The 26,780-nt window shown below is 50.4% G+C and overlaps 8 protein-coding genes across 8 annotated transcripts; 2 read left to right on the forward strand and 6 right to left on the reverse strand.

Moving 5' to 3' along the window:
• Window positions 1-119: 119 nt before the first annotated feature.
• On the reverse strand, window positions 120-1,451 carry HOO65_050054 (putative aminotransferase C6B12.04c; the record flags this gene model as incomplete). The annotated part of the gene is made up of 2 exons (XM_071003393.1): window positions 120-1,332; window positions 1,408-1,451. 2 exons carry the CDS (start codon window positions 1,449-1,451, stop codon window positions 120-122), a joined length of 1,257 nt encoding a protein of 418 aa, XP_070858113.1.
• A 738-nt stretch (window positions 1,452-2,189) lies between these two features.
• On the reverse strand, window positions 2,190-2,913 carry HOO65_050055 (uncharacterized protein; the record flags this gene model as incomplete). The annotated part of the gene is made up of 2 exons (XM_071003515.1): window positions 2,190-2,742; window positions 2,825-2,913. The coding sequence occupies 2 exons, from the start codon at window positions 2,911-2,913 to the stop codon at window positions 2,190-2,192; spliced, it is 642 nt and encodes a 213-aa protein (XP_070858114.1).
• Window positions 2,914-5,204: 2,291 nt separating this feature from the next.
• Window positions 5,205-6,266, reverse strand: HOO65_050056 (uncharacterized protein; the record flags this gene model as incomplete). The annotated part of the gene is made up of 1 exon (XM_071000771.1): window positions 5,205-6,266. The coding sequence occupies one exon, from the start codon at window positions 6,264-6,266 to the stop codon at window positions 5,205-5,207; it is 1,062 nt and encodes a 353-aa protein (XP_070858115.1).
• A 5,844-nt stretch (window positions 6,267-12,110) lies between these two features.
• On the reverse strand, window positions 12,111-12,869 carry HOO65_050057 (tetraspanin tsp3; the record flags this gene model as incomplete). The annotated part of the gene is made up of 1 exon (XM_071000772.1): window positions 12,111-12,869. One exon carries the CDS (start codon window positions 12,867-12,869, stop codon window positions 12,111-12,113), a length of 759 nt encoding a protein of 252 aa, XP_070858116.1.
• A 1,192-nt stretch (window positions 12,870-14,061) lies between these two features.
• HOO65_050058 (uncharacterized protein) lies at window positions 14,062-15,799 on the reverse strand (the record flags this gene model as incomplete). Its single annotated transcript, XM_071003301.1, has 5 exons — window positions 14,062-14,292; window positions 14,363-14,853; window positions 14,915-15,443; window positions 15,550-15,577; window positions 15,645-15,799. 5 exons carry the CDS (start codon window positions 15,797-15,799, stop codon window positions 14,062-14,064), a joined length of 1,434 nt encoding a protein of 477 aa, XP_070858117.1.
• Window positions 15,800-18,024: 2,225 nt separating this feature from the next.
• On the forward strand, window positions 18,025-18,613 carry HOO65_050059 (Prefoldin subunit 4; the record flags this gene model as incomplete). Its single annotated transcript, XM_071003540.1, has 3 exons — window positions 18,025-18,042; window positions 18,114-18,245; window positions 18,353-18,613. 3 exons carry the CDS (start codon window positions 18,025-18,027, stop codon window positions 18,611-18,613), a joined length of 411 nt encoding a protein of 136 aa, XP_070858118.1.
• A 325-nt stretch (window positions 18,614-18,938) lies between these two features.
• Window positions 18,939-21,164, reverse strand: HOO65_050060 (uncharacterized protein; the record flags this gene model as incomplete). Its single annotated transcript, XM_071003232.1, has 2 exons — window positions 18,939-20,058; window positions 20,245-21,164. 2 exons carry the CDS (start codon window positions 21,162-21,164, stop codon window positions 18,939-18,941), a joined length of 2,040 nt encoding a protein of 679 aa, XP_070858119.1.
• Window positions 21,165-24,385: 3,221 nt separating this feature from the next.
• On the forward strand, window positions 24,386-26,638 carry HOO65_050061 (uncharacterized protein; the record flags this gene model as incomplete). The annotated part of the gene is made up of 1 exon (XM_071000773.1): window positions 24,386-26,638. The coding sequence occupies one exon, from the start codon at window positions 24,386-24,388 to the stop codon at window positions 26,636-26,638; it is 2,253 nt and encodes a 750-aa protein (XP_070858120.1).
• Window positions 26,639-26,780: the final 142 nt, after the last annotated feature.

Raw genomic sequence — 26,780 nt, forward strand, 5'->3', positions numbered from 1 at the left:
TTGTCTTGGTTAATATGATGCACACATAAGTTTCATCTACCCACAGTTGTCTTCCGTAGGCATTCGTCTATTCAGTTATTACTCCCCCATATTTAACGTCTATTCAGTGCCTCTACTCTCTATTTAATGTATTTCTTCAGCCCTTGTAGTCTCTCCTTCGCCTGCTCTAGCACAGCGTTTTCCTTGCACACAGCAAAACGCACATAGTTCTCGGCAATCGACGCGTTCTTCTCTGTGTAAAACTCCGTGGGTGGAATAGCGGCTACTCCCAGCTCCTGGATCAGGAACCAGGCCAACTTGAAGTCACGCGGTCGCTCAGCTACATGTGGCGGGAATGGGTAGTCTTCAGGCAGCTGCACCCTAGCCATGTTGACTAGAACAAAGTAGCCACCCTCGGGGTCGGAAAATGGCAGGCCAAGCTCGCTCCAAACTTCGTTGAAGAGGTCCATCTTTGACTTCATATCGGTGACTGCCGACTCCCAGAAGCCGTGCTTGTCGGCCTCTTCAAACCCGACAGCACATGCCTCTTGCAACGGTGAAACCGACGAGTAGCAAATCCGCGTGTGGGCCGCCGACACGTACTTGATGAGATTTTCTGGGCCAATCAGCCAGCCCACACGCCATCCTGTCGCATAAAAGTTCTTTCCTGCTGAGCCAACCGTCATGGTGAGTGCCTCAATTTCAGGCGATAGCGTAGCAATGCGCGTAAACGGCACGTAGAACAGGCGGTCGTACACTTCGTCCGACAAAATCAACACATTGTGCTTGACGCACAACTCGCCGATCTTCTCGAGCTCGGCGCGCGAAAAGACCTTGCCCACAGGATTATGCGGCGTATTGAGCACCAACATCTTGGTCTTCGGCGTGAATGCTGCCTCAAGCTCCTCGGTGTCCAGAACCCAGTCAGCAGCCGATGAAGTGCGCTCGGCGCCATCGGCTGGCGGATGGAGGGGCACATAACGGATGCTACCACCAGCCATCTCAATGTTGCTGATATACTGGTCAAAGAAGGGCTCCATGACAATTACCTCGTCGCCGGGCTCGATGAAAGCCATGAAGGCGCTGAGCATGCCCTCGTTAGCCCCCGTGGTGATAGTTACTTCAGTCTCAGGGTTGATCTGGCGCCCCCACAGAGGCGAGTACGCATCGGCCAGGGCCTTCTTGAGCCGCGGGCGGCCTTTGGTAGGCGAGTATTGGTTGCATTCGACTCGAGTAAGAGCATCCTGAGCAGCAGCAACGATAAAGGGCGGGGGATTGTAGCCAAAGAAACCCTGGCCCATGTTGACAATGGGCTGGTGGGGCGAGGCAGCAGCAGCTTCGTTTATGATGGACCTGCAGCAGAAGTTGTAATCAGTAAGCTGTCTTTTGAACAGGAGTTCTAGCACTACAAGCTCCAAAAAGACTCACCAGACATCCTGTCGCTGTCCCGATACGCGTGCTGCAGGCTTCATCTTGTCGTGGGCAGCTGTGGTAGAAGAAAATGATCTTGAACAAACCCTAAAGCTAGAACGGGCCAAAGAAAAGGGTTGGGTGTACAGTCTTGTAAAGAATTGAGGAACCATCAAAAGCGCTAATATGCCAAAATTGCAGCTAGAAAATATGCAAAGGCAAGACGGCTAGGAGATCACGAGTGGCTCAAGTTTTGCCGAGGCGAGTCAAAAGTCACAAAGTAGACAGATGCGGCTTATCGTAACTCCCATTTCTTATTCTTGTTTCTTTCCCATTGTGTGTGTAACAGCTCCTTTGAGGGGGTGCCGCGCCCTTTGGAGCGCCAGCTTCTTTCCAAATTCGGAGCACTGGGCATCCTGCAACCCCCACCTACGTTGGTGCAGAATGGAGCGGAATTGCGTGATAGCTATCAAATGACTTTAGGGTTAGGGTGAATATACACGGTCACGTGATTCATCAAATGGAGGAAAGCAAAACAGTGTTCAAGATTATTGCAACAATCGCTAAACCTCTGGAAAAAAAACATCGAATACACAAGTTTAAACGCCAGCAACTAAACAAAAGAAATAGCTTGACAGCCGGCCGAGAGGCTTTGTGCAGCCTGCGTAGCCCAACGCAGAAGCTGCTAGGCCGACTAGATCCAGGAGGACAAGCATTCCAGGGACAACCACAGCAAGGCCGCAGGCCCAAAACCGAAAACAAAATTTGCCCATGGACGGCAGACCGCGCGCCACCACAAGCTACTGACACATCTTTTCTGCCAAGGATTCTGTGCTGGTCAAGGACAGGGCCGAGGACATATCGTCGGCAAAATTGTTGGCCTGCACTAAGACTGGTCTCATGGAAAAGTACCTTTGGTCAGGGAGAGACCGCATCCGTTTGGCTAGGTCGACTACACGGTTATAGCTCATGTCTGTTTTGTAGCCCCGGCCCGAGTCTTCGGCCATGGCGAGGACCCAAGCGCGCACCATGTACCACTCCAAGCACCATTTTCGCAGGATATTAGCCCGTTTATTGAGTGTCGATACAATCTGCGCAACCCACATCTCGCACGTGGGCTCGACAAGATTGACTACAGGAAGTCCAGTGACAATCCGCTCAAGATCTTGCATCTTGGTAAGCATACCAATCTTGGCCCGTACAACGAGTCCTGAGCCGATGCCAAGAGGGATGCGGTCTTTCTCAACACGGGGTACATATTCGTCTCCCTCCTTAGTGTAGATTAAGTGGTAGCGGGTGCCTTTGGATAGGGGTGTTTCAAAGGATGGGCCAGCAATAATGGACCAGTGGTATCTGGCAAGGTGGGACAGGGTGGCAAAGATTAGCTAGGGTTGAGAGGAGACGGCGGGCCAAGGGCAAAAAAGAAGCTACGTACTGTGAAAAAGCGGCGTCTCCCTCATGTTTATGAGGGTGCATTGAAAGCGCCACATAGAGCGGTATGTCCTTGCAGAGTCTGCCGATCATGGTATCGGAAGCAGGAAGTATGTAAATAATGATAATGAGAATCAAGGCGATTGATACAGGGTGGGTTCAAAGTGAAAGTGCTAAAAAGGATACTAAAGTAGCAGTAGGAGACGAAAGGTCCAGAGGCTTGACTGGATACGAAAGTTGATGGCGATTGAATACAAAAAAGAAGATGAGTCAAGGGGAGTCCGAGACTTGGTGAAGTAAAAAGAAAAGTAGAAGAGAAGCAGAAGACACTGATAGAGAGAGAGAGAGAGAGAGAGAGAGAGAAAAGCGAGTGGGAAGATAAAATAGATAATAAAATATTAGAATAACAACATAAAAAGAGTTTCGTTGTAGGTGTGTAGTTTTGACTGATGGTAATAATATGAATGGATAGGAGAGAAAAAAGACCAGCGGGTCGATCTAGATGAGTGGAGGGAGGGGAAGAAGAGGAGGAGAAAGAAGAGAAAGCAGGGCAAGGAAGAACGGGACAGTCACGCAATATAACAGAAGCCCCTCAAAGCCAAGAGCCCCGACGTGACGAGGCAAGAAGGAAAGAGGAGAGCATGAGGCAAGGCAGGGACAGCAGCTAACGTTGATAAATAAATATCTAGGGCAACTGCCGGCACACCGAAGAGCAACTGCCCGCCTAGAAGCTTATCAATGAAGCAGCTGCCAAGAGCGCATGCATGTCTGTCCCGCCTTGCCTGAATTGGATTCTGCCATTACAGCAGGACTCGTGCTGTCCCGAACCGGCGCTTTTCGGTACTCGTCTTAAAGGAACAATATCTAGCCAGAGCGGCGCCGAATTGGGCGCTTCCGGCCTGCTCAAACTAAGAAAAAGAAAAAGAAAACATATCCCTTTTACTGAAAGTCTATATTCATCGTAACCTAAATCCTCCTAGGCTCTAGAGGAAGAGATCGAGATAAAGAAAGAATACGTTTCTTATTTTCAGCGTGTCTCGTGATATGAGACAATCAACGGCTTCCGTTTTTCTGCTGTCTCAGCTAGAGCCTATCCATTGACTGACATATTCTCCTCGTTCCTTTTATTCTCCGTTGCTAGATATGCGGCTGTGATGTGAGGTCTCAATACCGGAAGCGGGCTAAATAAACAGTGCTAGTAGGTAGTAGGATCCAGATGGCTGGGATATTCTTGAGCTTGACTCCCTTGGAAGCAAGCTGGAAGCAAGCAGAGCAGGGGTGACAGGGCGACAGCAGCGAGGAAGGATAGAAGTAGGACAGGAAGTGGTGTGGCAATAATAAACTAATAAACCAGCAAATCGGAGACACTAGGATGCGAGGTGTGATTAGGTGGGTAAATAAACAAAGAGCAAAGCTAAGTTGGCTGCAAGGCAATGGCAAAGAGAGAGAAGGGAGCGAGGTGGGACCGATCGTCAGTTACCCATTGTAGACTCGGCAAGGGATAGCCAAGAAGGAAAGGGAGAGTGAGATATAACCCTTTATACTAGGGTTTATGTGTCGTACAAGATCCTGCAGTGCTGTCATGATCCTTGTAGGATTCTTTGCAACACCTTCCTGATTAGGAGGCCTGGCTTACACTTGATGGTGGGTGGATTGTATTTGTTTGTTTGGACAAGGGCAGCTGGTAGGGCGAGAAGATGGAGAATAGTATGTAAGAATATGAAGTGGCTGAGTCTAGACGATGACATTTAATGTGAGGAAATTTTCTAATGGACTTCCTTGATTAGGCTAATGCTTCGTTCATTTTGGTCTACTTTATACCTATCTGCCATTGCTCTTATTCAAACAAGAGGCATGTCTGTGTTGCTGCCAAGCTCTCTGACTCGACACTGGGGATATCAGTTTGAGGGGGTGCTCTAAAGAGTGGAATATTCTAGCTGTATTAGGGCTATCTTCGTAGACGTTGAGACTGATTCGTTTCAGCTACGCTCCCTTAGAGTCTGTTTCCTAGGTGTGGGCGCTATATTATAAATGCGATCTTGTCGTATTATGGCTTAACTATTGAGAGCGCATAGCTTGATTGTGGTAGCTCTTGATGATTAAATATATTCAAAGTCAATGTTTTCGTTATTGAATATTGGGAAGCTGCCGACCGACATACACTAGGCGAAAGCACTGCTGAAAAAAGGACCTTTTATTGGGTTGCTAGTCTGCTACAAACATATAACACCAAGAAATAGCAGAAGAGTACTGCAAAGAAAAAGAGATGAAAGGGGAAGTGCAAAAGAAAGAGGGAAGCCTTAAGATAGCCCTGTAAAGCCTTTTTTTTTTCGCTCATGACCCCTTGGTCCCCTGATTTGAACAATTGTGCCTCTGTGACCTCTTCACTGCTGCCTCTTTCTTTTGTTGCCGCGACGCGCATCCCGGATGATTGACTTGTTCCAATCACCCCAGCCGTTGGCCGTGTGGTCGAAGGGTTTCTTCCCCTCGGGGCATCCATGGGTGCATGGGCACGAGGAAGATGAGCTGGCCGCGGTGGAGGAAGGGACCGAATCAGAAATTGGTGAGGGGGCAGAAGCGGGTATAGAGGAAGAAGTGGCAGTGGGCGCGGCAGAAGTGGCCGTGGCAGCATTGGAAGAGTTCGATGGGACTAAATCCATCCCGTAGCTAGCAGCAAGGAGGCGAATTGCCTCTACGGCAAAGCTGACGCCGCCATCTTTGGCCTCGGCGGGAGGAGGGGGAACGCCGGCGATCTGGGCCCGGATTAGTCTCTCAGTGGCGAGGTAGGCTCTCCACTGTGCCTTCTGCACCTTCTCCAAGCCCCCCACAGTAACATCGTAAAGAGGGGACAAGTCTGTGGCAGATAGAGCAAGAGAGGGTCCTCCAGCCAGGCCAAAGGAGGCAATAGGTGCAAGACTAGAGGGAGGGCCAGGGGCAGGGCTAGAGGCAGAACCTAGAGAAGGCCTAAGAACATTCCCGGGGGCAGATGCCAAGGGGGCACCTGAGAAAGAGGAAAGGAGCCCGCCGGTTCCCAAGAAAGAATGAGAGGATAGAGGAGGGACTAAGGGGGTGGCAGAGGCGCAGTCCCTCAAAGGAAGAGTAGAAGGCACTCGAGCAAAACTGGTAGTGGCGCCGGGCTCCGAAAGGGCTAGGTCTGCGGGGTAGGAAAGACCAAGGGCTGAAGGAGAAGCAGCCGTGCCAATTCCTGGAATTCCACTAGAGTCTGAAACAGCAGCCATAGAAGAGGCCATGACTTCGGCCTGCCCTGTGAAGGCAGTGAGGGCAGGAGCATTAGTAGGATCAGAGGCGGTAGAAGCGGCAGGGACGGCTGGTGTGTAAGACGGCTGGCCGAATGGGCCGGCGTCCAGAGCAGCCTCCAGCTGCTCCAGCTCTAGAATAGCGGGATCCTGGGGGTCGATGAGACCCTGGCTTGTGGAGTTCGACATGCTAGGAAAGGAGGAAAGCAAAAAAGAAAAGAAGGTTTTTGGAAGGGTAGACTATAAATAGAAGCCCGAGCCGCCAAATTTATGTTGGGATGAGATAGGACTTGGTTCGAATGAACCGACAACCGAATGAATGAGTAGACGAAATGGGCCTTCTGGATAAGATTAAACAGGAATATGAGGAATAAACATTGGATGATATTCTTGGCGGGAGGGTTCATGTGTGACTGGGTACAAAGGTTAGTCTACGAATTTACAATAAATGGAATAAAACGAAGCTTGAACCCACAAGAGAGGAGTCTATGACTTGAGCAGAGGGAGTGAGAGCAAGACAAGATGAAGTAAAAAAGACTGGTAGTCACTGCTAAGCCAGGATATAACCAATGTCAGTTGCTGGTGAAGAACGTTTGGGGTTGAGCGTGACTTACACATAGAAGGTAGCGCCAGTGTCTCAGTCGAAGTGGAGGTTAATAAGAATAGCCTGTACTAGGATAGTACTATGTCGACTGCTGTCAGTCGGCAAAATGAAAGATGATACGGTGAAAAAGAGTGTTTGATTTGGGATATGATGAAAGGTGGGAGACGAAAAAAATGGAGGATCTGGTAGTGGTAAAAGCTAGAAAGTATTAAACATTAAACATTAAGATTAGGAGATAGTTGGTTGGCGAGAAGGTGCAGTGAATGGGCGGGTATAAGGGGAAGTTGGTGTTCAAGTCTAACGAAGAGAGAGAACTCGGGATCTGGAAAGTAGGCGGGAGAAAGGCCGTCCTTTTATACGTTTCAAGACCGCTGCCTAGATTCGCAGTTTGCCGCCCAGATATGGCCAGCGGATCTTTCTATGGCGACTAGCTGTTTATCTTGCAGTCTCCTGAGCCACGAGAAGGAAAATGGGCCCTTGCCGAAGCCAACCTCACCCCCTCGCTGGAAACAGTCGGAAAGGTCCAGATTCGGGGGCCAGAGCCTCAAGAGACTGCGCCAAAGATACGCACCACGCAGAAAACAAGCCCATTTTAGCGCATTTAAGCCCGTCTGAATGGTTGTAAGGGCGCAAGTGAGGGTTGTAGTTAAGCCGTGATCTAGACCATAGTTTTGCCACTTTCGACAGAAATAGAAGCCAGCCAATCAGCGGCCTGGGGATGGCTTCATTAGGAAGGTGGGGCTATACTCCGGGCACTTGCTTTTCTTGGCTGAGAGGACACCGTTTTTACTAGACGGCTGCTTAGTAATTAGGCGTCTGCTGTCTCAAGATGCATGGGCTTTTTTGTCTTGATAACAGTAACAGACATTGGAGATATAGACGGGCCCTAGCTTTTCTATGCCATACAGCTTGAGATGCCCAGGTTATAAAGGCAAAAGCACGGCTTGCTCAGAGCAGGTGGTTCTTAACATACTTGCCGCTTTGCCTTAGTGCTGAATTCACACTTTGCAATGCTCCGAAAACGAACTGCACCCTTTGAAGCCCCATGACAGTCACTTGACTTGCCTTTGCACCTACAGCCACTCCAAAACTCAAGCTAGCTATTTACGGCTGTTGCCCCTGTGTATTTATGCACCAGTCATCGAGTATGTCTGGTCTGGCATGTTGTCATGAGTTTGGGCTGACTTAGCATAGAAAGGGTTTACCCCACCAATTCTCTTCAGGCCTCTTGGAACGAGGAGAACACCAGCTCGTCCTGTCATCAGGGAACTGGCCTTCAATTATGGGCTTCGGTCGCTTGCTGCAAAGCGTGCCGTCTTCGAATTGGTCTGAGTGAGCCTGGAACAACGGCTTCTGAAACCAGCTTTTGTGACTAGGGGTTATTGCATGGCTCCAGCCGGCTCAAAGCTTCCTTTGATCATACGATCTGTCCGCCAAGGACTTGCCTCCGCTACAAAGCTCTACTACAAGTAAGAGCAAAATAACCTCCAAGCCTTTCTTTGTGCTTCTCACGCCGTATGAACGTTTAGCTTCTTTATATTTGGCAGTTGAGACGCCGTCTGCTCAGTAGCCCAGGTTAGCGCGATGGCCTCAGCATGGCCTCCTTTGCTCATTGACTTCCTCACCTCTCTTTAGCGCCCTCGCCTTGACTTTCGCTCTCTTGCTCTCTGCCTCTTTCTCTCTTTTTCCCCTAGAAATATCTCGTTAGACACCTCGGGTTTGCGCTGCACTTCCTATCGCGTCATAGAAACCATGGGTAAAAAAGCGTGGAGAGTTCCAGCAAGGCCTTTGGGTAGGCTGGGGAAGAATGGGCAAGGCACTAGAATCAGGACAGGAAAGTAGGCTTGCCGCTTATCTGCGGCCAAATCTACATCCCCCTCCATCTCTATGCTTTTCTTCCTCTCTCGAGCCTGTGTGTCGCGGCAATCTCCTGATAGAATCTCATGAGTCCCAAGCAGCCTCGCGCCCCTAGCGCCATTTGACTGCCTGCCTACCTCAGTGCTCTATAGATGCATCCATCAACTCCCATAAGACGCACACGTATTTGCTTTTGTTACTGCTAGTCTTTCGACAATCAAACTCGAGCATCAGATAATCTGAGCTCAAAATTTGCAGACTGATTCGAGCTACTTACACGTCTAACTTACCTTAGCCTAGGATGAAGTGCGGAGAATCAGCCATGAACAAAAAGGGCTAATTCATTCTACTAACTAGCCCTAAGCCTATTCTAGACCAACAAGAGCCTGCAAGCAGTTAAGTGAAAAGTCACAAGGTTTCCGCAGTGTAAAAGCCTAGGTCGAAGAGCATTGTTTCACATTAATGAAGACCTTTGCAGCCTAGCTGCCACTTTTGTTTTGCTCTCTAACCAAAGCTTTTCTCAGGACCCTCTGCCCGAAAAACCACCAGGAACGTGAATATAAACCCCATTAAGTTTTCGTCTAGGTCAGTCACAACAGAACCCCGAGATCTTCCTTGAAAAAGGGCTCGCCGGATCTTTGTAGCCCACATGCAGCAGGAAGAGTCAGATATAAATGAATCAAGCTATATGTCCCCGCCTGTTTTGTTGAAGCAAATCAAATCCGCATGCTTTTTAATATCGCTCTTTCTCTGAAGCTAATGCCACTTGTAGTCTGGAACACCTCGCCACTTCCTCCCATCCATCATGGCCTTTTCCAGGCCAGCTAAACACGCACTTGCAGTTTTCCGTTTCGGCTTGCAGATATCCAGCATCCCAGCTCGCTTGACGCATTCGTAGTGTCGTTTGCGTAGCATCATCTGAGATTCACTGTAAACTCTGTGAGGGAGTGTTTTTAAAATGGAGGCGCCACCCTTGAAACCAGCTTCTGTCATCCCGTCTGCAGACGACAAGCCAGTGGATGGCGATGAGCTTTTGAATGCCATGATGTATTTGAGAAGTTGGGGCCAGTGTTTTGGAGCGACTGCAGGAGACAGCGAATAAGTCTCCTACTAGAAGCTGGATTCGCCAGAAACCATGAAACAGCGCTGCCATTATGTAGCTATGCTGGCTTACTGAAACCTTTAGTGTAAGACGACGTGAAGCCTTGCGGCCATTTATCTACGCATCGAACCAACCTTATACTCTTTTTCTTTTTAGAATAAGCATCAATGCTGACTAGCATAAACTAGACCCAATTTAATCCAAGGACGGCTGCCATTAACAACTCGAGGAGCTCGCGATCCAGTCCATCTAGATCTCTAACTGAGCCGCATCGATATTGTTTGGACAAGCTGCTAGAATAATTAAGCAGTATATGAGCAGGTATAACACGAGCTAAACCAAGAATCAGCTTTGTCTGCGTATGCTACTGCTTACTGCAGAAAAAGAAATGTAACAAACCCCACGACTGTTGAGCAGAGCTCTGAGTAAAAGCGAGAGTGGGCGGTAAAATGTGAGGTGTTATAGGAGCTTAGGCTGAACTTGTACGTCACATCAGAACTAGAAGATTAAGCCCGGGCCTCAGTGCTCTAGTTGCAATACAAGAGCAAGAAAGCACTTGAACCAGAAGAGGACACCCCTGATCCAGCGTATCTCCCAATATTGGCCTTGCATCTAGGGCATTTCCGAGCCACTTCTCTTATGATTACATGCGCCATTTCGCTCATATTCTTAAGCTCTAGAGACTTGCCAGTGGATTTCCTTGTCTTGACGAAACAGCCTGCTCTAGCAGGTAGTGACCGAGGTCCATGTATGGAGTACTCCTGCCAGCCTTGAGCTGCAGTACGTTAGGTCATGTCAAAATCAAGGCTTTCTTGCTGGCAAACACAGGTATCCACCAAGGTAGATTGTCTTGTTTCAGAAGCTCATTGTACTGTGAGCATCAGTGATCACTCTGTTTGACTATCTGGATCAGATCATGTGAGACTCCAAGGGTCCTGGGCTTTTTGTCTCATGTGATTGCTTAGGATGCTATTGTGGTGCCTGGGAAGAACTATTTGGGCAGCCTTGTGAGAATAGCGCCGAGAGACAAGACACAAGTTGCTGGTAGGCTGCTAAGCAAAGCGCGGCAGTTTGTACGGCTTGAATGCCGACTCTGGTGTCTGGTTTTGGGTGTTTGTCGTAGAGATGGGAGGCTGGGAGAGCTCCAGCTTTCAACCTATCAGTGATGCAAGTCTTATGGTCTCATCCCCGTGCTACGCATAATACATAGTACATCCAGGAGCAAAAGGCATTATCTTCATGAAAGTCACACTAAAATACGCCTTGTTCAACAACACCTCCTTTTTTCCAGTCACCACCCTCGGGATACAGCGTCTCGAGGTCGCAGTCCTGACGGGAATATATTGGGAGATCCCCAAAACGCTATAACAAGCTATCTTGGCACTTGTAGGGCCATCGCGGCCTATCATTATCTGCCAGTTCATGTAGCACAAGTTTAGTATACGTTGATAACTGATTGGATGAAAACCAAGACAGCGGCCAGTCACGCAGCCGCACCACCCGGTTTTACAAGCAGCAAGAAGCTCTTCGTTTCTCCGCATAGCTTACAAGCATGGAAGGCAATGAGCCAACAACTGCGGGGACTGTGTAGTGGGCTCAAGAACGCCGATCTCCTTGTCAATGCTGGAATCCACACTGAGGGGTCTCACTCCACCACGCAGCTATTGGGTGGCTGCTGTGGCCGTACATATGTATGACTATTTGATTGGAAATGAACTGCAATATAGCGTTCTAGTCACTGGCGAGCCTACATGTTTTCGAAGATTAGTCGGGGCTTATCCTAAAGCTTTATTCTATAGGCAGTCTCCAAAATGAAGCTTGGGATCGGATTCCTAAGCACTCCTTATCAATACCGCAACTCTCTGTTTCCAATACATGCTTGTCTCACTGCGGGAGTAGTTTGGCCAGTAATGACTTAGGGATTGTCCACCAGCTCTCTTTCTACAGGTAACCAGGTCACAGCCCAGCATTCAACACTCAGGACAAATGTACCCCTAGGCTATTACTTTGCTTTTCACCTTTGTTGAAAACACCATTGCAGCTGCTCCTAACAACATGGCCAGCACAAACGAGAAGCTTGGTGCTAGAGATTTCGAAAGCTGCATAGCCCGCTATGGAGTCTGCTTCTGCTATATGGAAGGGGGGCTTCTCCCTGTAGACATGGACCACTACACTAAGTATTCTGACTCTAACTCCGATTTCGATTTCGACTCCAATTCTAATGCTAGTCCTTGTTCTGATACAGAACAGCCTCGGAGTTTCCTACCCAAGATACCACTGGTATTTAGCACATGTCTTTCAGCTCCTATACTTCCTTTTCTCCCTTCTTGCATAGTCACCTCAAACTTTCAGTTTTAATATTCAACTTTGGTTTCATAAATTCCCCAGATCCCAGCAATAACTCTGCAAAGACACCCGGTCCTTAGCCATAAAGTTTGAGGTAGCCGGCACCTATCTCATCCCCCCTCCACTACCATCCGCCATGATTCCTGTCTCTTTCTCTATCGTCGTTTCTGTCGCGTTCTCCTCCTTCTCCTGTTCCGCCCATCCAGATAGCCCCGTTCATTTGGCTCGGGAGAATAAGGCCACTTCCACGGTCCGGCTGCTCAGTTTCGTCGCGTGGTGCCTCTGCATCAGGATGCAGGCTCTCGCTGTCGTCTCTTTCTCCCTCGATATCTTCCAGCAGCGGCCTAAATCCCGGATCCGATCTGTTCTGTCCCCATCCTAAACTGCCACTATTTACAATGCTCCACGGCTGTCTGCCCCTCTCTGTTCGCCACCGTACTATCAGCAAAACGAGACCTTGCAGCAACATGACCATTATCGTTACTGTGCCAGCCTTGCCAGCCTCAGCTCTGCTACTTGATATCCACTTGGGGCCACAGGCTTCGTGATATCCAAGCACATCAGCACACCTGCCGCCACCATTGCTATCCCACGGCCAAGAACGATCCTTTGGGGTTCTAAAGCCACAGCACTGCAATGTCTCCTGGATAGCCTTGATAGCGGAGGCATCCCGCTCCGAGAAGAGCTGCTGCCACTGCGCATTAAGCGAGCATTCCACAATCTGCGGCGATGCGGAGATGGAAAATAGTATCGATGCAAGGATTGTGCTTAGCAAGGCCTGGAGTAGCTGTGAGGCGAATGGGATGAGATGCGCGGGCAGAAACGACGAGGTGTGTGAAGGTGGGAAAATCCGGCGGAGGAAAGGGTAGCCAAGGTTAAGCATAAATGTAGTAATAGGCAAAACAATCGCCAGCTTCGCGGCTGTTTCCTGTGGCAGCGAAAGGTGATGCACCGAGACAAGGGAAGTCCTGTTTGAATAGAAGCAGTCAGCGAGAGGATAGTTTAGTTGTGGACAAGAGGCAGCCGGCTTTTGTTTCGTATGGATTAACATATGCACTACAAATGGCGCCAAGCAACTCACACGGCAATCAATACCAGCAGCGACGAAAGCTATTGACAGACACCCATATGTTAGCATGATGATGATCACGTCCCAGGCCCAGGCCCAGGCCCAGGCCCAAATCCAAGAGGCTCTCTAGTGTGACGTCATTCGCACGCGTTACGCTAAATCGATAAGCCCGTCTCAACAAATTGAGCAGGAATGAAGACGTACTAATGCATATACAATAAGAGACAACATCGTGAAGTAGTCGGATGTCGAGAAGTTGAAATTGCATGTAGAAAAGAAAAAAGAAAAAAGAAAGCAAGATGTGGAAAGGAGGGAGAGAGAAGAAACCCCGCAACAAACAAAAGAGAAAGCCCAAAAAGTAGACAATTACGCGCCTTGCCAGTAAGAGTCAGACAAACGCTTCAAATTAACAGAATGAATGCATGTACATGTACATGTACCGCCAGGACACCAATGCATGCATAGTGTAGTGTAACAGTAGAGTCGTTAGGATTCATGAACAAACAGCATCAGACATCACCAAGACGAACAAAACAGCCAGCAGCTAGTCCAGGCAAAACATCTTTTTTCTTCAAATTAGCTAACCATCACAGCTCAGAATACAGTCCGTCTTGCCTACATAGGAAAAAAATTTCAAAAAAAAAAAAAAAAACCCTTTTCCCGTCCCCAGCATCCCCCATCCAGGCTTTACCCCAAAATTCTGCACAGCAAAAAGTTGCAAAACAACGGTCAAACGTCCATCCGGAAGAAAGAAAAGAAAAAGCCCGCTGAACCCAACTGCGCCAAATGCCCGCCGATAAAGATATGATGAAACAACACGCCCCCATGAATAATAACACCTAAAAAAGAAATGATAAAAAAAAAAGAACGCAAATGAAAAGAAGACGCCGACGTAAGTGGTACAAAGAAATCCATCACAGGCCAGTGGTTCATGACTCACAAGCGGCATGTGGCTGGCCCTGGTCCCCCGCCCACTTTAGGGCTGTTCCGCAAGGCAAGCAAGTTCTTACTCGTCCCGCGCCACAACCTGGCGTTGACCCTGTTGCTGGTAATGGTGGGGGCCACCACTGCCACGGCCACCACGGCCTCCACCGTTTCCGCCACGGAAGGACCCGCGACCACCCCGCCACTCACCACGGCCGCGACCACGGCCACGGTAGGAGTCATTGCGCTGATGAGCCCCACTGCTCTTGCGCTGCACCTGGTGGAAACCATCTCCAGACTCAGCACCGGCAGGCTACAAGAAAAATAGCGTTAGCAACTTGTCCCTAGACCTCAAACAGCTGATAAATATTGCCTTTACTTACCGTGTCCTCGGCCCATGCCTTCTTGTGGTGGGCTGCAGCCGAAGGCTTAGGCGATGACCTGGGCTTATTGTTGTTCTTGCCCCAAGGTTTATTGGTCGGGGGCTCGGCAGCAGGCTCGGCTGTTTCAATGACAGGAGTAGCCTCAGCATCCTCATGTTTAATCTTGACCCAATCTTGAGAAGCGGATGTCTCCTCGGGGCTAGCAGGGGCTTGCTCCGTGTTGGCCGCAGGCACAACGGCAACCTCAGTCTCTTCAGCAGCAGGGGTCTCGGTGCTGACAGCAGGAGCTGTGGTTTCAGCCTCAACAGCAGTCTCAATGGCTACAGTCTCAGTCACGGCTGCAACACCAGAGGCAGTGGCCTCAGGCCCAGCTTCAGGTTCAGCCTCGGCCTCAGCCTCAGCCTCAGCCTCAGCCTCGACCTCGGCTTCAACCTCCTCAGCGGCATCATATGGGGAGCGGTAAGCCTGGGCGGCAGCCTTGACCTGAGCGTCTATTCACATGAATGTCAGTACTCTTAGCTGTATTAACACAGGCAATAACGTGTCGCTTACAAGTAGTATGGAGAGGCTCGCCCTGGGTGCTAACCGTGGTCTCCTCAGAACCATCCACTAACTTCAGCATCGTAGAAACAGCAGCCTCATCACCACTATAAACCTGCAGGAGAACGCCCTCCAGAGCGCGGTTCTCATCCAAGTTTTGGTCTGCCTCCTCAGCACGACGGGCAGCAGCAAGACGCAGGAACTGGGCAACAGCTAAGAGGGTATCGTGTACAGCTACACGCTTCTCATCAGCGGCCTTGGCTTCGGCTTCCTGGACAGCCTCCTCTTTCTGTTGGTGCGAAGCCTGCAGCAACTCCTCGCGCAGCTTAGTCTTGTCGGCCAAAGCTTCCTGGCGCAGTTCGGAAGACAGCTTGATAAGCTGGGCCTGCTGCTCCTCCCATTGGGCACGCTGGGCAACTTGGCCAGGCTTTTTCATAATCTGCTCCTTCTGGTCCTTGTTGATGATGCGGGCGGCAACGAGATCGTCAAGAGACTTGCCGGCATTTTGAGCAACGATTGATTCCGCCTTTTGTGAGTTGGCCTAGAGAGAGAAAAGTAGTAGTTAGCGTCGGGACGTGAGAGAAGACCGGCACAAAGGGAGGGGAATGGGAGGGGGTTGAAAAGATGGGAAACAATAGAAATCTTACAATCTTCTTGCTTATGTTCCGGATGTTCCTGTATTTGGCTGCGGTTAGCTATCTCCCCCAAAGCAGGGACGACATCCCACTGGGTGGCGACTCACTTTTGGAGCTCTTTGAGGATGGGGTGATCAAAGCTATCTGTGCTTCCGTTCTCTTGAGTGACTATAGAGGACGGGGCAGGAGAGTCGGTGCGGATGATGGCCTGGGCCACATTCTTGGGGGCCTTGGGCTGAGCAGTAGCAGTGGGAGAAGCCATTGTGAAGTATATGTTGATGTGTGCGTAAGTGTGAGGCTATGGGTGCACGCGTACGCTGTGGAATAACGGGGCGGTATGCAAATAGCAATGGTTCTAGAACTCTCGAGATGGCAGTCGAGGCTCAAAGATCCAAAACGTGTCAGAGGTTGAAGCTCAACGATGAGAACGCTGACTCTTTGCTGGCGGCTGCACTGTTAGAAGAGGACTGGAATGGAAGAATGGCAGGGATTCGGCAGTGGAAGAAAGTCGAGAAGAAGGAGAAGCAAAGAAGCGGATGGTGAGAGAAGATGGAAGGAAAAGTTTTTAGGTGAGGATTTATTAGAGACAAATGTTTGATGATGAAGGAAAAAAGAAGAAGAGAAAGTGAAAAATGCCAGAAGCACAAACAAACATCAAGAAATATTAAGTCGCCAGCCTTGGGGACAAAAGAAGCCAGCTTCCCTCTTTACCAGGTTTGGCAGGAGCTATGGGTCATTTCAGGTCACTAGGCCGCTAAGACTAGCCTATTTACACCAGGTTTTGGTGGGGTCTGTTATCGATAGCGGCCGATGATAAGTCACAGGGAGGTCAACCTGGACAAAGTTACAGGCACTAATACACGTATTTATAGCGGATAGACAAAGAGTTACAGCGGTTTGGGCTCCTACATCCGCCTGTCCCATGGTGTGTATGGCTGCCTCAAAACCCAAGAATGGACCCATTTTTCATGGCTATCTTCTAGAATCCGTTGGAACCTCCCTTGTTATGCGCTGGCCTATCCTATCCTCTTTGCTCCACGATAGCCTAGCGGTTTGACCTCAATGTAAGCTCCCTCTTATTCGCCTCGTTTTCAAGTGAAGCTGCGCCTTTTCGTTTTCTGCCGTTTGCTTGCGACACGCTGTCGTTTGTCTATCCCCTCCTTTTCGACTAACTTTACAACAAATCCCGGCATACAGTGCACCCACCCATCTGACTTGGCACAAGTCAACGCCCACCTCGCACCTCGCACTCGCTTCCTAGCTCTCTGACTTGTTCCTCTCTCGTCTTTGTCTCAAGCTTGAGCCTTATCCCTGCCCCATCTCTATTCCTGTCGCCATCTCCACCTCTACCTCTCTACTTCTACCTCCACTTTTGCCTCCACCTTGTCCTACTCCACAAAGCAAGCGGCTACACACCAATACTAGCCCAAATATTATGCAGTACGATGACCTTCAACTTCATGTTGGGGTCTGCGTTGTTGCTTCAAGACTCAATTAAGTTTGAGCTTTTACCCTCTATCGGCCCTGGCGTCTTTCCTACGCCAGCCTTTCAAATGATAGTAATTATGGGCTAACTAGGGTCCTGTTGTGTCCCTCATAACCCGAGCCCCCTTCTTGTGCCCGTACCTCTTCCCTCTGTTTCCCCTTTCACCACTTACAACTTGTCCCTTCTCCATTCTCTCTATCCTGCTCGTTTAGCCCTTAAACTTGAGCAGCGAGTCCTACACGTCAATGTTAGCTATAGTGGATCCTAAGTAAACTTGCCGGAACACATGCCACTTACAGCCACGACCTTGTTTACACTCGCTGGGGTCAAGTTGCGCTCCCCCTTCTTCCTAGTCTCTATTGACGCTTCTTTAACAAGTCTATCGAAGCAGAGAATTAGCAATGCCACCAACCAACACCTGACATAGCAGAGACAAAGCCCAACTTACTTCTCCATAAACATCATGTAATCCAGGAATATCTTATCACCCATCTAAGTCAGCCTCTGCGAGTCGAAATTAAGGGGCCTCACTGGAAACAGGACGGTATTCATATTCCGAACTCACCAATACGTCCGCGTTCTTGGTCAAGTTGCAGTTTGAATGCGCCTTCACAATCTTCTTGACTGTTCCGCGCGGATACAGCTTCTGTCCAGGCGCCATTTGCGAGGTACAGTCGTGTCTGTTTAGAGTGTAGTTTTTTCCACGCACTTGGTTGTGTTGTTGATTGTCCTGCTAGGTAGACCGTGTATTTATTCCTATTCGTTGTTTTATTTACTTACAAACAGCGAGAAGCAAGCCCCCCCACAACAGCAGACAGCCTTATAATTTTAGTCGCGTTGTCTCAAATCCTACAAGGCTGGCACTTCTACCTTCAAACCCTAATAGCCCCACTATCGTCTCAATTTCGTCATGGACCCTAAGGAAGCTCAAGCTTCATTCAAGCCCCCTCCTATCGCGAGGAATATTTACATAACAAGGCAGCACAAGACCACTCGCCAAGATGATGCAAAGACGAATGGTAACTTGCCTCTTTTCCAACATGTTCACGGGAAAAATCCAAACAGCTAACAAATGTTGTAATTCTCCTAGCTCTCTAAGGAAGACGAAGCCGCTATGGGCGACGAAGTCCAGGTGCGCCGTGAAGATCAAGACAAGATCAATCTCTTCAGCCGCCTAAATCAACGCGAGACCCTACTTGAGGATGCGCTCAAGACAAAAAACGTACGCCTGGTTTCCAGTTTACCCCTAGATGACGCCTCCATGAGCTCCTCTCTCTCCCTCCCTTTCATAGCTAAGCTCATTAAAACTAACGCGTCCCCCTCCCGTAGAAAGAAAAGGAAGACCTCGACGACCTCTCTACCGAACTGGAACTAGCAGACGAGGATTCCAAAGTCCCCTACAAGATTGGCGATGCGTTCTTCCACCTCCCACTCGAACAGGCACAGGAGCTGCTCGCTCAGTCCTCTACTCGCCTCGACGAAGATACCTCGGAGCTTGAAGACAAACTCTCTGCAATTCGCGAGGAGATGACAGAGCTTAAGGTTCAACTGTATGCTCGCTTTGGTAAAAGCATTAATCTGGAGAAGTAGACCTTGGAGATGAATGAAAGAAAGAAACAAGAAAAAAAAAACAAAAAAGAGACTTTCGTGTAATCTACGTACATATTGTTTGATTACTTCCCTGCCACTACACTCAACGGCATATGATAGCATCCACGACAAGACATGGAAGATATACAAGTGTCTTTGGCGATCACGGCACATGACCGTATTGTACGAGTAATGTTGTAATGATTGATATGAGATATATATATATATACATACAACTTCCCTTCTTCACTAAACGTCAATACAATCTAAGCAAACTTTGATAGTAGAAACCAATAGGCAACAGCATGCAGGAGCTAGACTCGACTCAGAGCTCACCACAGCTTCCTGTTTGTAGGGGATGGTGTATGCCATGGCCTACTTTAGGTGTATCCTTAGCTAGAGTAGCATCGAGATCATCCTGGACCGAAGAGGTTTCGGGAGTTGTGTTCGGCACTTTGTACCGAGGCTCGACCTCCTCACTCTCAGTTCCCGACACCCTAGATCCAGGACACAATCCTTTATCGCCACGACCAGTGCTATGGGCTACTTCTTCACTAGGACTTCCATTACTGCTGCTTCTGCTGCTACTACCACCAGGATAGCCAGCACCACTGCTGTAAGATGGAACAAGTCGACCAATCGAGCCGCGCATAATGGCTCTCGTGAAACGGACAGGAAAAGTAGCATTGATGTTTCGGTCAGTCTCGCTGCCATTGGGGCCAATCAATTCCTTCTCCTGTTTGTTCTCCCAGGCATGCCTGTCACGGCTGTTGAGAATGCTAGTAGCCAGGATATCAGTTCGCTGTTGTGAAGCGGCCATCTCAGCCGGCACTGTAATGTTGCTCACTACAGTAGAAGCAGGTGTAGAAACAGACGCGGTGGTGACAGCTAGAGTTGGAACTTGGTTAGTGCCCGGGGGAGCAGGAATAGCCAGAGTCTGCGGTCCAGTTTCTGACGCAGTGGTCAAGTCATGGCAGGTTGACTTGGAGGAAGCTGAAATCGAGCCAGAAAACGGAAACGCAGATGATGAGGGCACATTGCGAGAAACTGGGCGCGAGAGGCGGCCCAGGCGGGAACTTGGCTCACTGTTAGATGACTTGATCAGTCGAGACAAAATGTGGGGCCACGAAGAAGCTTGTGCCTCCCTGTTCCTCTTGTTCTTCCGCCCAGGAACAGCATGATCATCGATTGCTTCCATGGTTCCGTCAGCATTGAACTTTCCAATGCCAGCAGTCTTGTCGGGGATGTCAAAAGGCTCAAGCCGTAGATTATCAGAAGTCAAAGCCACAAGATGAAGGCCTAGATTGACCTCGGACTGATGGACAGAGTTGGTTGGATCAAAATCCAAAGGCAGGCCATCGGCTCCATATACACTAACAACAACGGGGCGGTCAGCAGAGCCGACCCTGCGATAGCGCCTAAGCCATTCGGGCTCTGATGAATCGCTAGAGGTGGCGGTTATAGGCTTAACCACCTCTTTGCCCTTCCCTTTAACATCGAGATTTGAAGCGGATTGATCAAGTTTTAAGAAAGCTTCGTTTGACTCTCTCAACCCACGCTTGCCGTCTTCGATGGAACGAGCAACACGTGTCAACGCAACGTGATCACGACTAATTCCTTGAGTTGCCAACTAGACATTCAGAACGTCATCCTCGCCTCCATTCTTGAGCTCAGGAACAGCAATATCCACGTGCGTGGTTGGCTCGACTTCATTTTTAGCTGTCACCCTCCACAAAGCCACATCAAGCGAGGTTGCAGGAGGCTTAGTAGCGGGGCTATTCTGGGGAACAACCACGGTGCTTGCTAGGGGAGAGGGAACGCGAGACAGGTGGACAGCAACAGCCTCAACTTCCGATGGCTGAACCACTGAGTTGGAAGATCCGGAGTTGGGGGAGGAGGAACCAGAGCCACAGGAGGTAGACTTGGCCAAATTGGAAACCGACAGTGTTTTAGTAGAAAGAGCGGCGATCGAGCCAAGGTTAGTGTTTTCAGAAGGTGAATGGGTGGATGCGCTTGTGCTACCAGCCGCAGCGACCACAGAGCAGCAGGAGGTCTGTGAGTTGGCGGAGCCCTGGCATAAAAAAGAAGACGGATCGGTGCTAGTTGGGTGCGAGGCCAAAGGCATTGCAGCTTTCTGGCCAGTAGCGAGGGGTAGATTTGGCTGCTGCTGAGAGGGAGTAGAGGGGGTTGAGACGGGGGGGGTGTTTGCTTTTGGAGCAGCCATGGCTGTCTCTGCACTATTCAGAGCGCCCGGCTCTTGGGCAAGGCCATGGCTCAGGCTGCAGTCGGGGCCATCTGCTTTCTTCACGGTATGATCCTGGCGGCCCTGACGACAGTGATAGACAGTAGTCTCACCAAGCGAACTAGTCTGGAAGTCAAGGGCAGGCAGAGCAGGTGGCTCCCTCGTCGGCTGAGGGGGCAGATTGTTAGCAGGACGGGCAGTCCCATGAGCACGGAGATACTCAGCAGATTCGGTAGCGGCAGGGGCTGAGTTTTTCCGAAGCTGATTAGCTGGACAGCCCCGGCGGCAAGCCAACACAGAAAAACACATGGGTGAGTTGAGTTTTAGAAGGCTTTGAAAAGGGGGATCTTGAGGGGTCGGCTGGCACGCAGTAAGGGGGCCCGAAAAGCAGTGAGCCGCGAAAAAAAAAAATGTAACGGCAGCCTGTTTTATTGAGTGGTCTTGATTGCTGTTTGTGTGTCGAATATGTTGCCGTCTTAGTTGCAATTTCGGGGAAAAAAAAAGACGCAGAACAAAACAAAAGAAAAACAAAAGAATTCAGGAGGTTAGAAACCTTTTCATGCACCCGCTCCGCACCTTCTCGTCTTGGGGGCTTCCTGAGGTCTGTTGTTTGTTTACGCCCGCACTTGCCTACCTGGGGCTTGTTCTATATCGTGACCTTTTGTCAAGTACCACAATGCAAAGAAACTGCCCATAAAACCATGCCATTCTGAACAGGCTCTTGCAATTGATGTCTGTACCTGTAGGTTTCACAGCCTCAAGTAGAGCCATTTTCCTAGAGAGGGCAAGTAGCCGCTCGAAGGGGAAGCTGCTATTTTAGACTCCTTCCCCTTTTTCTTCTGCTTTAGACCTCCCAGACGTCATTGGCATTGCCCGAAGATCTCGAAAGTCAAACGTTGACAGTGTCACAGCGAAGCCGCTCTTTTTAAAGATCCTTCCAAAAAAAGAACACACGAGTCGGGGCTGATACAATTTGCCTCCCCTCCTAGGACCTGCCAGAAAGCTTACTGCCCCACCAGACGTCCCACTCCGTCGCGCGGTGTATATCGCCGTTAGGTCCGCATATCCTCGCTGTCTTGGTGTCTGTCTTGCCATCCTCAGGCACTTCCTTTTAAAGCTGGCTAAGGGCTGTCATTGTCGCAGGCTCATGGAGAGATTATGTGTTTCGGGTTATATGTGCGCAAATTACACGAGACGTGGGATGGCCGGGTTGGCTGGGCTGTGTCGTGGGTGCACAGAGAAGGAAGAGGGCAGTCTTTTGTGTGACGTTGTAAGTTGTAACCCTTGTCAGCTATAATACCCTAAGACTGATCGCTGGCGACTTTGAGAGACTAAGCAGAATTATTGGTGCCGGCAAAATTAAGCATGAAGCTCATGGTTATCGATTGTACTATCCTTTTTGATCGTTCAGCCTTTGCCCCTGAGACTAACTTAGATAGGAAACGCTCTTTGCACGGGACCTGTTTGATAAATCGCAGGGGAGGGGTTCAGAGCGGGGAGGGAGGGGGGGGGGGGGTGTACGCTAGAGATGGGGGCAAGAGAGCCATTCCTGCATATTGCTTGCTGCTTCTTGTCTGTCCTCCAGTAATACACAGCTCACAGCTGGGAGATTTCAAATGCCCGATGGTGGCTGTGGGCACAACAGCACGGAGAAGTGAGCACAGTTTGCGATTGCGCCGTTTCTCAGCTGCTCGGTGAAGCGCAGCGTCCTAGAAGCTGTCATGCTGTCTTCTGCAGCCATGGAATGCGGGTAAGTCAGCATAGCATGTAGGCGCCCGGGATCCGACTGCCAAGACAGTAACCCTAAACCAACTACTGTATCGCCAACTAACCCTAGTTTGTGTGTTTGTTTCAGACACTGACCGAAATTAAGGACGACCCAAATCCTCCGAGCTCCCCAGAGAAGACGTGACAAGGGATTTAAGTGGTCTGGAATCAAGCAAGAACTAAGGAGGGCTAAGAAGAGCAAGCAAAGCTGGGTTAAGTTAGTTAAGTCTGGATGCGTCTTTTTGGGTGCCTAAATACTCCGAATATAAACAAGCATCACTTTCGTTTGGCCGGGACTTTTACTTCTCACTTTCCTTTCCTCTTTATAGTAATAAACGTTTGGGGTTACTCCGTGTTTCCACTTAGCTCACATAGTCTATCTTTTCTTCCCGAGAGAGAGTGGGAACAAAGAGAGCGGAATGGAAAGGCACTAGTAGAGAGCAAGTAGCATGTGAAGGGGATGATGATATGGTGCCCGTTCAGTCATGTGTGCAAGCTGCATTTTCCACTCGGCACTCTGCACTCTGCACTCTGCGTTCCTGGGCGTCTTGACCCTGCTTCTTTGTCCCCTGACCTAGGGTGAGCAAGTTAGTTACAAAGTCAAGCCAGGGCGAGGGCGGGCTGAAGAAGAAGAAAAACAGGGGTCGATAAGGCAGGGAGGGCATCACGTAGAGATGAAGAGATGGGACGTTGGTACATGGGAACTCAACTGGCTGGTCTTGGAAGCGCAGGACGTGCTGTGCTTGAGTGTGCTTGAGGGCGAGACACGGTCTTATACGCACACGCCTGCCGTAAGCGGACATAGCTGATGCAGCCACACCCTTGCTCGAGATGACAGGACATCCCTAGCTGTTTGGCTAGAGGAGCCAAGTCAATTGCCAAGCCTTCAAGGCAGGACAATGCTACAGACGGTGCAGCACATTGTGTGCAGAAAGAGGGTGCCTTTCTTACTAGGAGGCCTGGCTGGGGAGCTTGTGGGAGCGGGCAGGAGCATTAGGAGCACCAGGAGCACCAGCAGCACCAGGAGCACCAGGAGCACGCACTGCACTGCACTGTGGGTATTGGAAGCACTGGGTGTGGTGTGGGAACATGACCTACCTGCCTATGTGACAGCGTGGGAGTATGCAAAGTATGAATCCTGTTACACGCTGTGCTCTGTTCCATGCAGCTCTAGCCGGCACAGCTCAAAGGTATAAGTCGTCCAGACGCTCCCTCTCACCCAGCCAAACCCGTTCTCGCTTTTGTTCTCTTCTCCTCACCTTCCGTTCACTAAGGGGCCGTTCTTTGTCTTCTTTCTTTCTTTCTTTCTCTTCTCTTTCCAAGTCTTTCTTTACCAATATCTGGAATAGCGGTAGCTTGACGTTCGTTCATTTCTTGATTCACTTTCACTTTCACTTTCACTTCGCTCTCTTTTCTTTCTTCACGAACAAAAACTCGTTTTCTTGGATCTCTGATCACGTTGCCTTTTCTGATTTTTGGATCACCGACTGTCGTTTTCTTGTCCTGCTTCTTTTTCTTTCCTTGTCCATATCTTGACATACTGTGTGTGTGATCTTTCTTTTCTTTCAGCCTGGGTTGACAGCAGAATTGATTTCTTCTGTTATCTTTTCTTTCTTTCTTGCTTTCTTCCTTTCGTTTCTTTTTTCATTGCCGGCTTTTCCTACGAACGAAGCACATATCTCTCGCCCTATCGCAAGCCTTGAGACCTTGTAACCAACCCTCTACACAGACCCATAAACCTCTGTGATTCTCTGTCCTCCACAATGAAAGCCTCCGTTGCTACCCTACTCTTTGCTGCTGTGGCCTCGGCCTCGCCCAGATTCCAGGGCCGCAGCTTGCGCCCCGGCCAGGACTACTACGGTGCCCCTGCCGTCTCTTCCGCCTCTTCATCTTCTTCTGCCGCTGCTTCTGCCTTCTCCGCTCCCCCGAGCGCCCCCGAGGAGGAGCCCGTCTATGGAAACCCCAGAGCCGATGCCTCCAGCTCCGTTCCTGGCGTTCAGACACCCTCCATTGTTCCTACTGGTGACGTCATCAGCAAGTTCTCGCCCGTGAACGGAACTTCTTCGTCTTCGACCCCTGGCGCTACGGGCACGGGCAACTACCCCATCCAGAGTGCCAACTCGGCTAGCTCTGTTCCAGCTATTACCGCTGCATCTTCTTCCTCTTCCTCCTCCACTCCGCTTGCTGTCGGCACCGGCAGCTATGGTGTTCCCATCAATAGTGCTAATTCGACTAGCTCTGTTGATGCAATTGGCTCTTCTTCGTCGTCAGCCCCTAGCTCCTACGGCACTGCACCTCTGACCACTGCCCCTCTGACAACAGCCCCGTATGGCACTGCTCCTCAGGGAACTGGACCATATGGTACTGCCCCAATGAACACTGCTTCTACTGGGTACGGATCTAGTCCTACCCAAAGCGGCAACTTTACTTTTATCAACACCCGCACTGCTGGTAGACAGCAGACAACTCTGACGGTTGTCACTACTCAACTGGTGACCGTTACGTCCTGCGCACCAACCGTCACTAACTGCCCAGCACGGCCCGAAGACATTCCCCTGGATGACCAGGAAGTGAAGGTCATCACCCAGATTGTGCCTCTTTACACTACTATTTGCCCTGTTACCGAGGTCCCAGCAATTGCCTCGTCGGTCATGCAAGGCGGCAGTGGCAAGGGATTGGCCACGTCAGGCAGTTCTCTGCCCGTTTCCTCTGTTTCACCTGTAGGTGGCTCTGGCTCTGGCTCTGGCTCTGGTTCTGGCACCGGCTCTGGTTCTGGCTCTGGTTCTGGCACTGGCTCTGGCTCTGGCACTGGCTCTGGCACTGGCTCTGGTTCTGGCACTGGCTCTGGTTCGGGCACTGGATCCGGTGGCTACGACACTGATACTGGCTACAACACTGACACTAGCTATGGATCTGACCGTAGCTCCAACAAGGAGACTCCCGACGAGACCACTATCATTCGGGGTACTCGCACTGCCATACAGGTCGTGACTGTTCCTACTACCGTCGAGAAAAATTCCCCTGTCAGCCCCTCTGATGGACCAGGCACTGGCACTGGCACTGGCACTGGTTATGGATCCGGCTCTGGTACTGGATCTGGTACTGGCTCTGGTACCGGCTCTGGCTCTGTATCTGACACTGACACTGGCTCTGGCACTGGCTCTGGCACTGGCACTGGCTCCGGCACTGGCACTGGCTCTGGCACTGGCTCTGGCACTGGCTCTGGCACTGGCACTGGCACTGGCACTGGCTCTGGAACTGGCTCTGGCACTGGCTCTGGCACTGGCTCTGGCACTGGTTCCGGCTATGGCTCTGGTACTGGATCTGGCACTGGTTCCGGCACTGGCTCTGGAACTGGCTCTGGCACTGGCTCTGGCACTGGCTCTGGCACTGGCTCTGGCTCTGGCACTGGCTCTGGAACTGGCTCTGGCACTGGCTCTGGCACTGGCTCTGGCACTGGCTCCGGCACTGGCTCTGGCACTGGCTCCGGCACTGGCACTGGCACTGGCACTGGCTCTGGAACTGGCTCTGGAACTGGCTCTGGCACTGGCTCCGGCACTGGCTCTGGATCTGACTCCTGCACCTGCCCTCCTGGATCTGGTGCTACTGCTACCGTCACAGTCACCTCCCCTCCCCAGACTGTCTACGTAACTGTTGGTGCAGCTGCCACTGGCGCTGGTTCCGGTTCCGGTTCCGGTTCTGGCTCTGGCTCAGGCTCTGGCTCTGGCTCTGGCTCTGGCTCTGGCTCTGGCTCAGGCTCAGGCTCCAGCTCGGGATCTGTCACCTCCGACTTCGCTGCCGTTCCTACTGGTCCTTCTGGAACCGATTCCGACTCCGACTCGTGCCCTGCTGAAGAGGTCGTCACCGCCACCGCGACTGTCCGCGTTACTGGCACTGGCGGTCTTCCTGCCGGAACTGGTCTTGCTGGTACTGGAACTGGCACCGGTGGTATTCCCTACGCCACTGGAACTGGTGCTCCCTACCCCGTTGTCAACGGCACCAACACCTCCTATTAAGGGTGGCATATACGCAGAGAATATCAATGACCATGAAAAATGTACACTACCATCATAGGCAGGATAACTAGCTAGGACATGCAGGTGAAGAATGCATCTCCAAGTCTTTCTTGCATCTCCCCCTTCTTTATCTTCTTCTTCA

Source organism: Ceratocystis lukuohia (assembly GCF_044167205.1).
Source record: "Ceratocystis lukuohia strain C4212 chromosome Unknown Supercontig5_pilon, whole genome shotgun sequence".
Taxonomy (NCBI): domain Eukaryota; kingdom Fungi; phylum Ascomycota; class Sordariomycetes; order Microascales; family Ceratocystidaceae; genus Ceratocystis; species Ceratocystis lukuohia.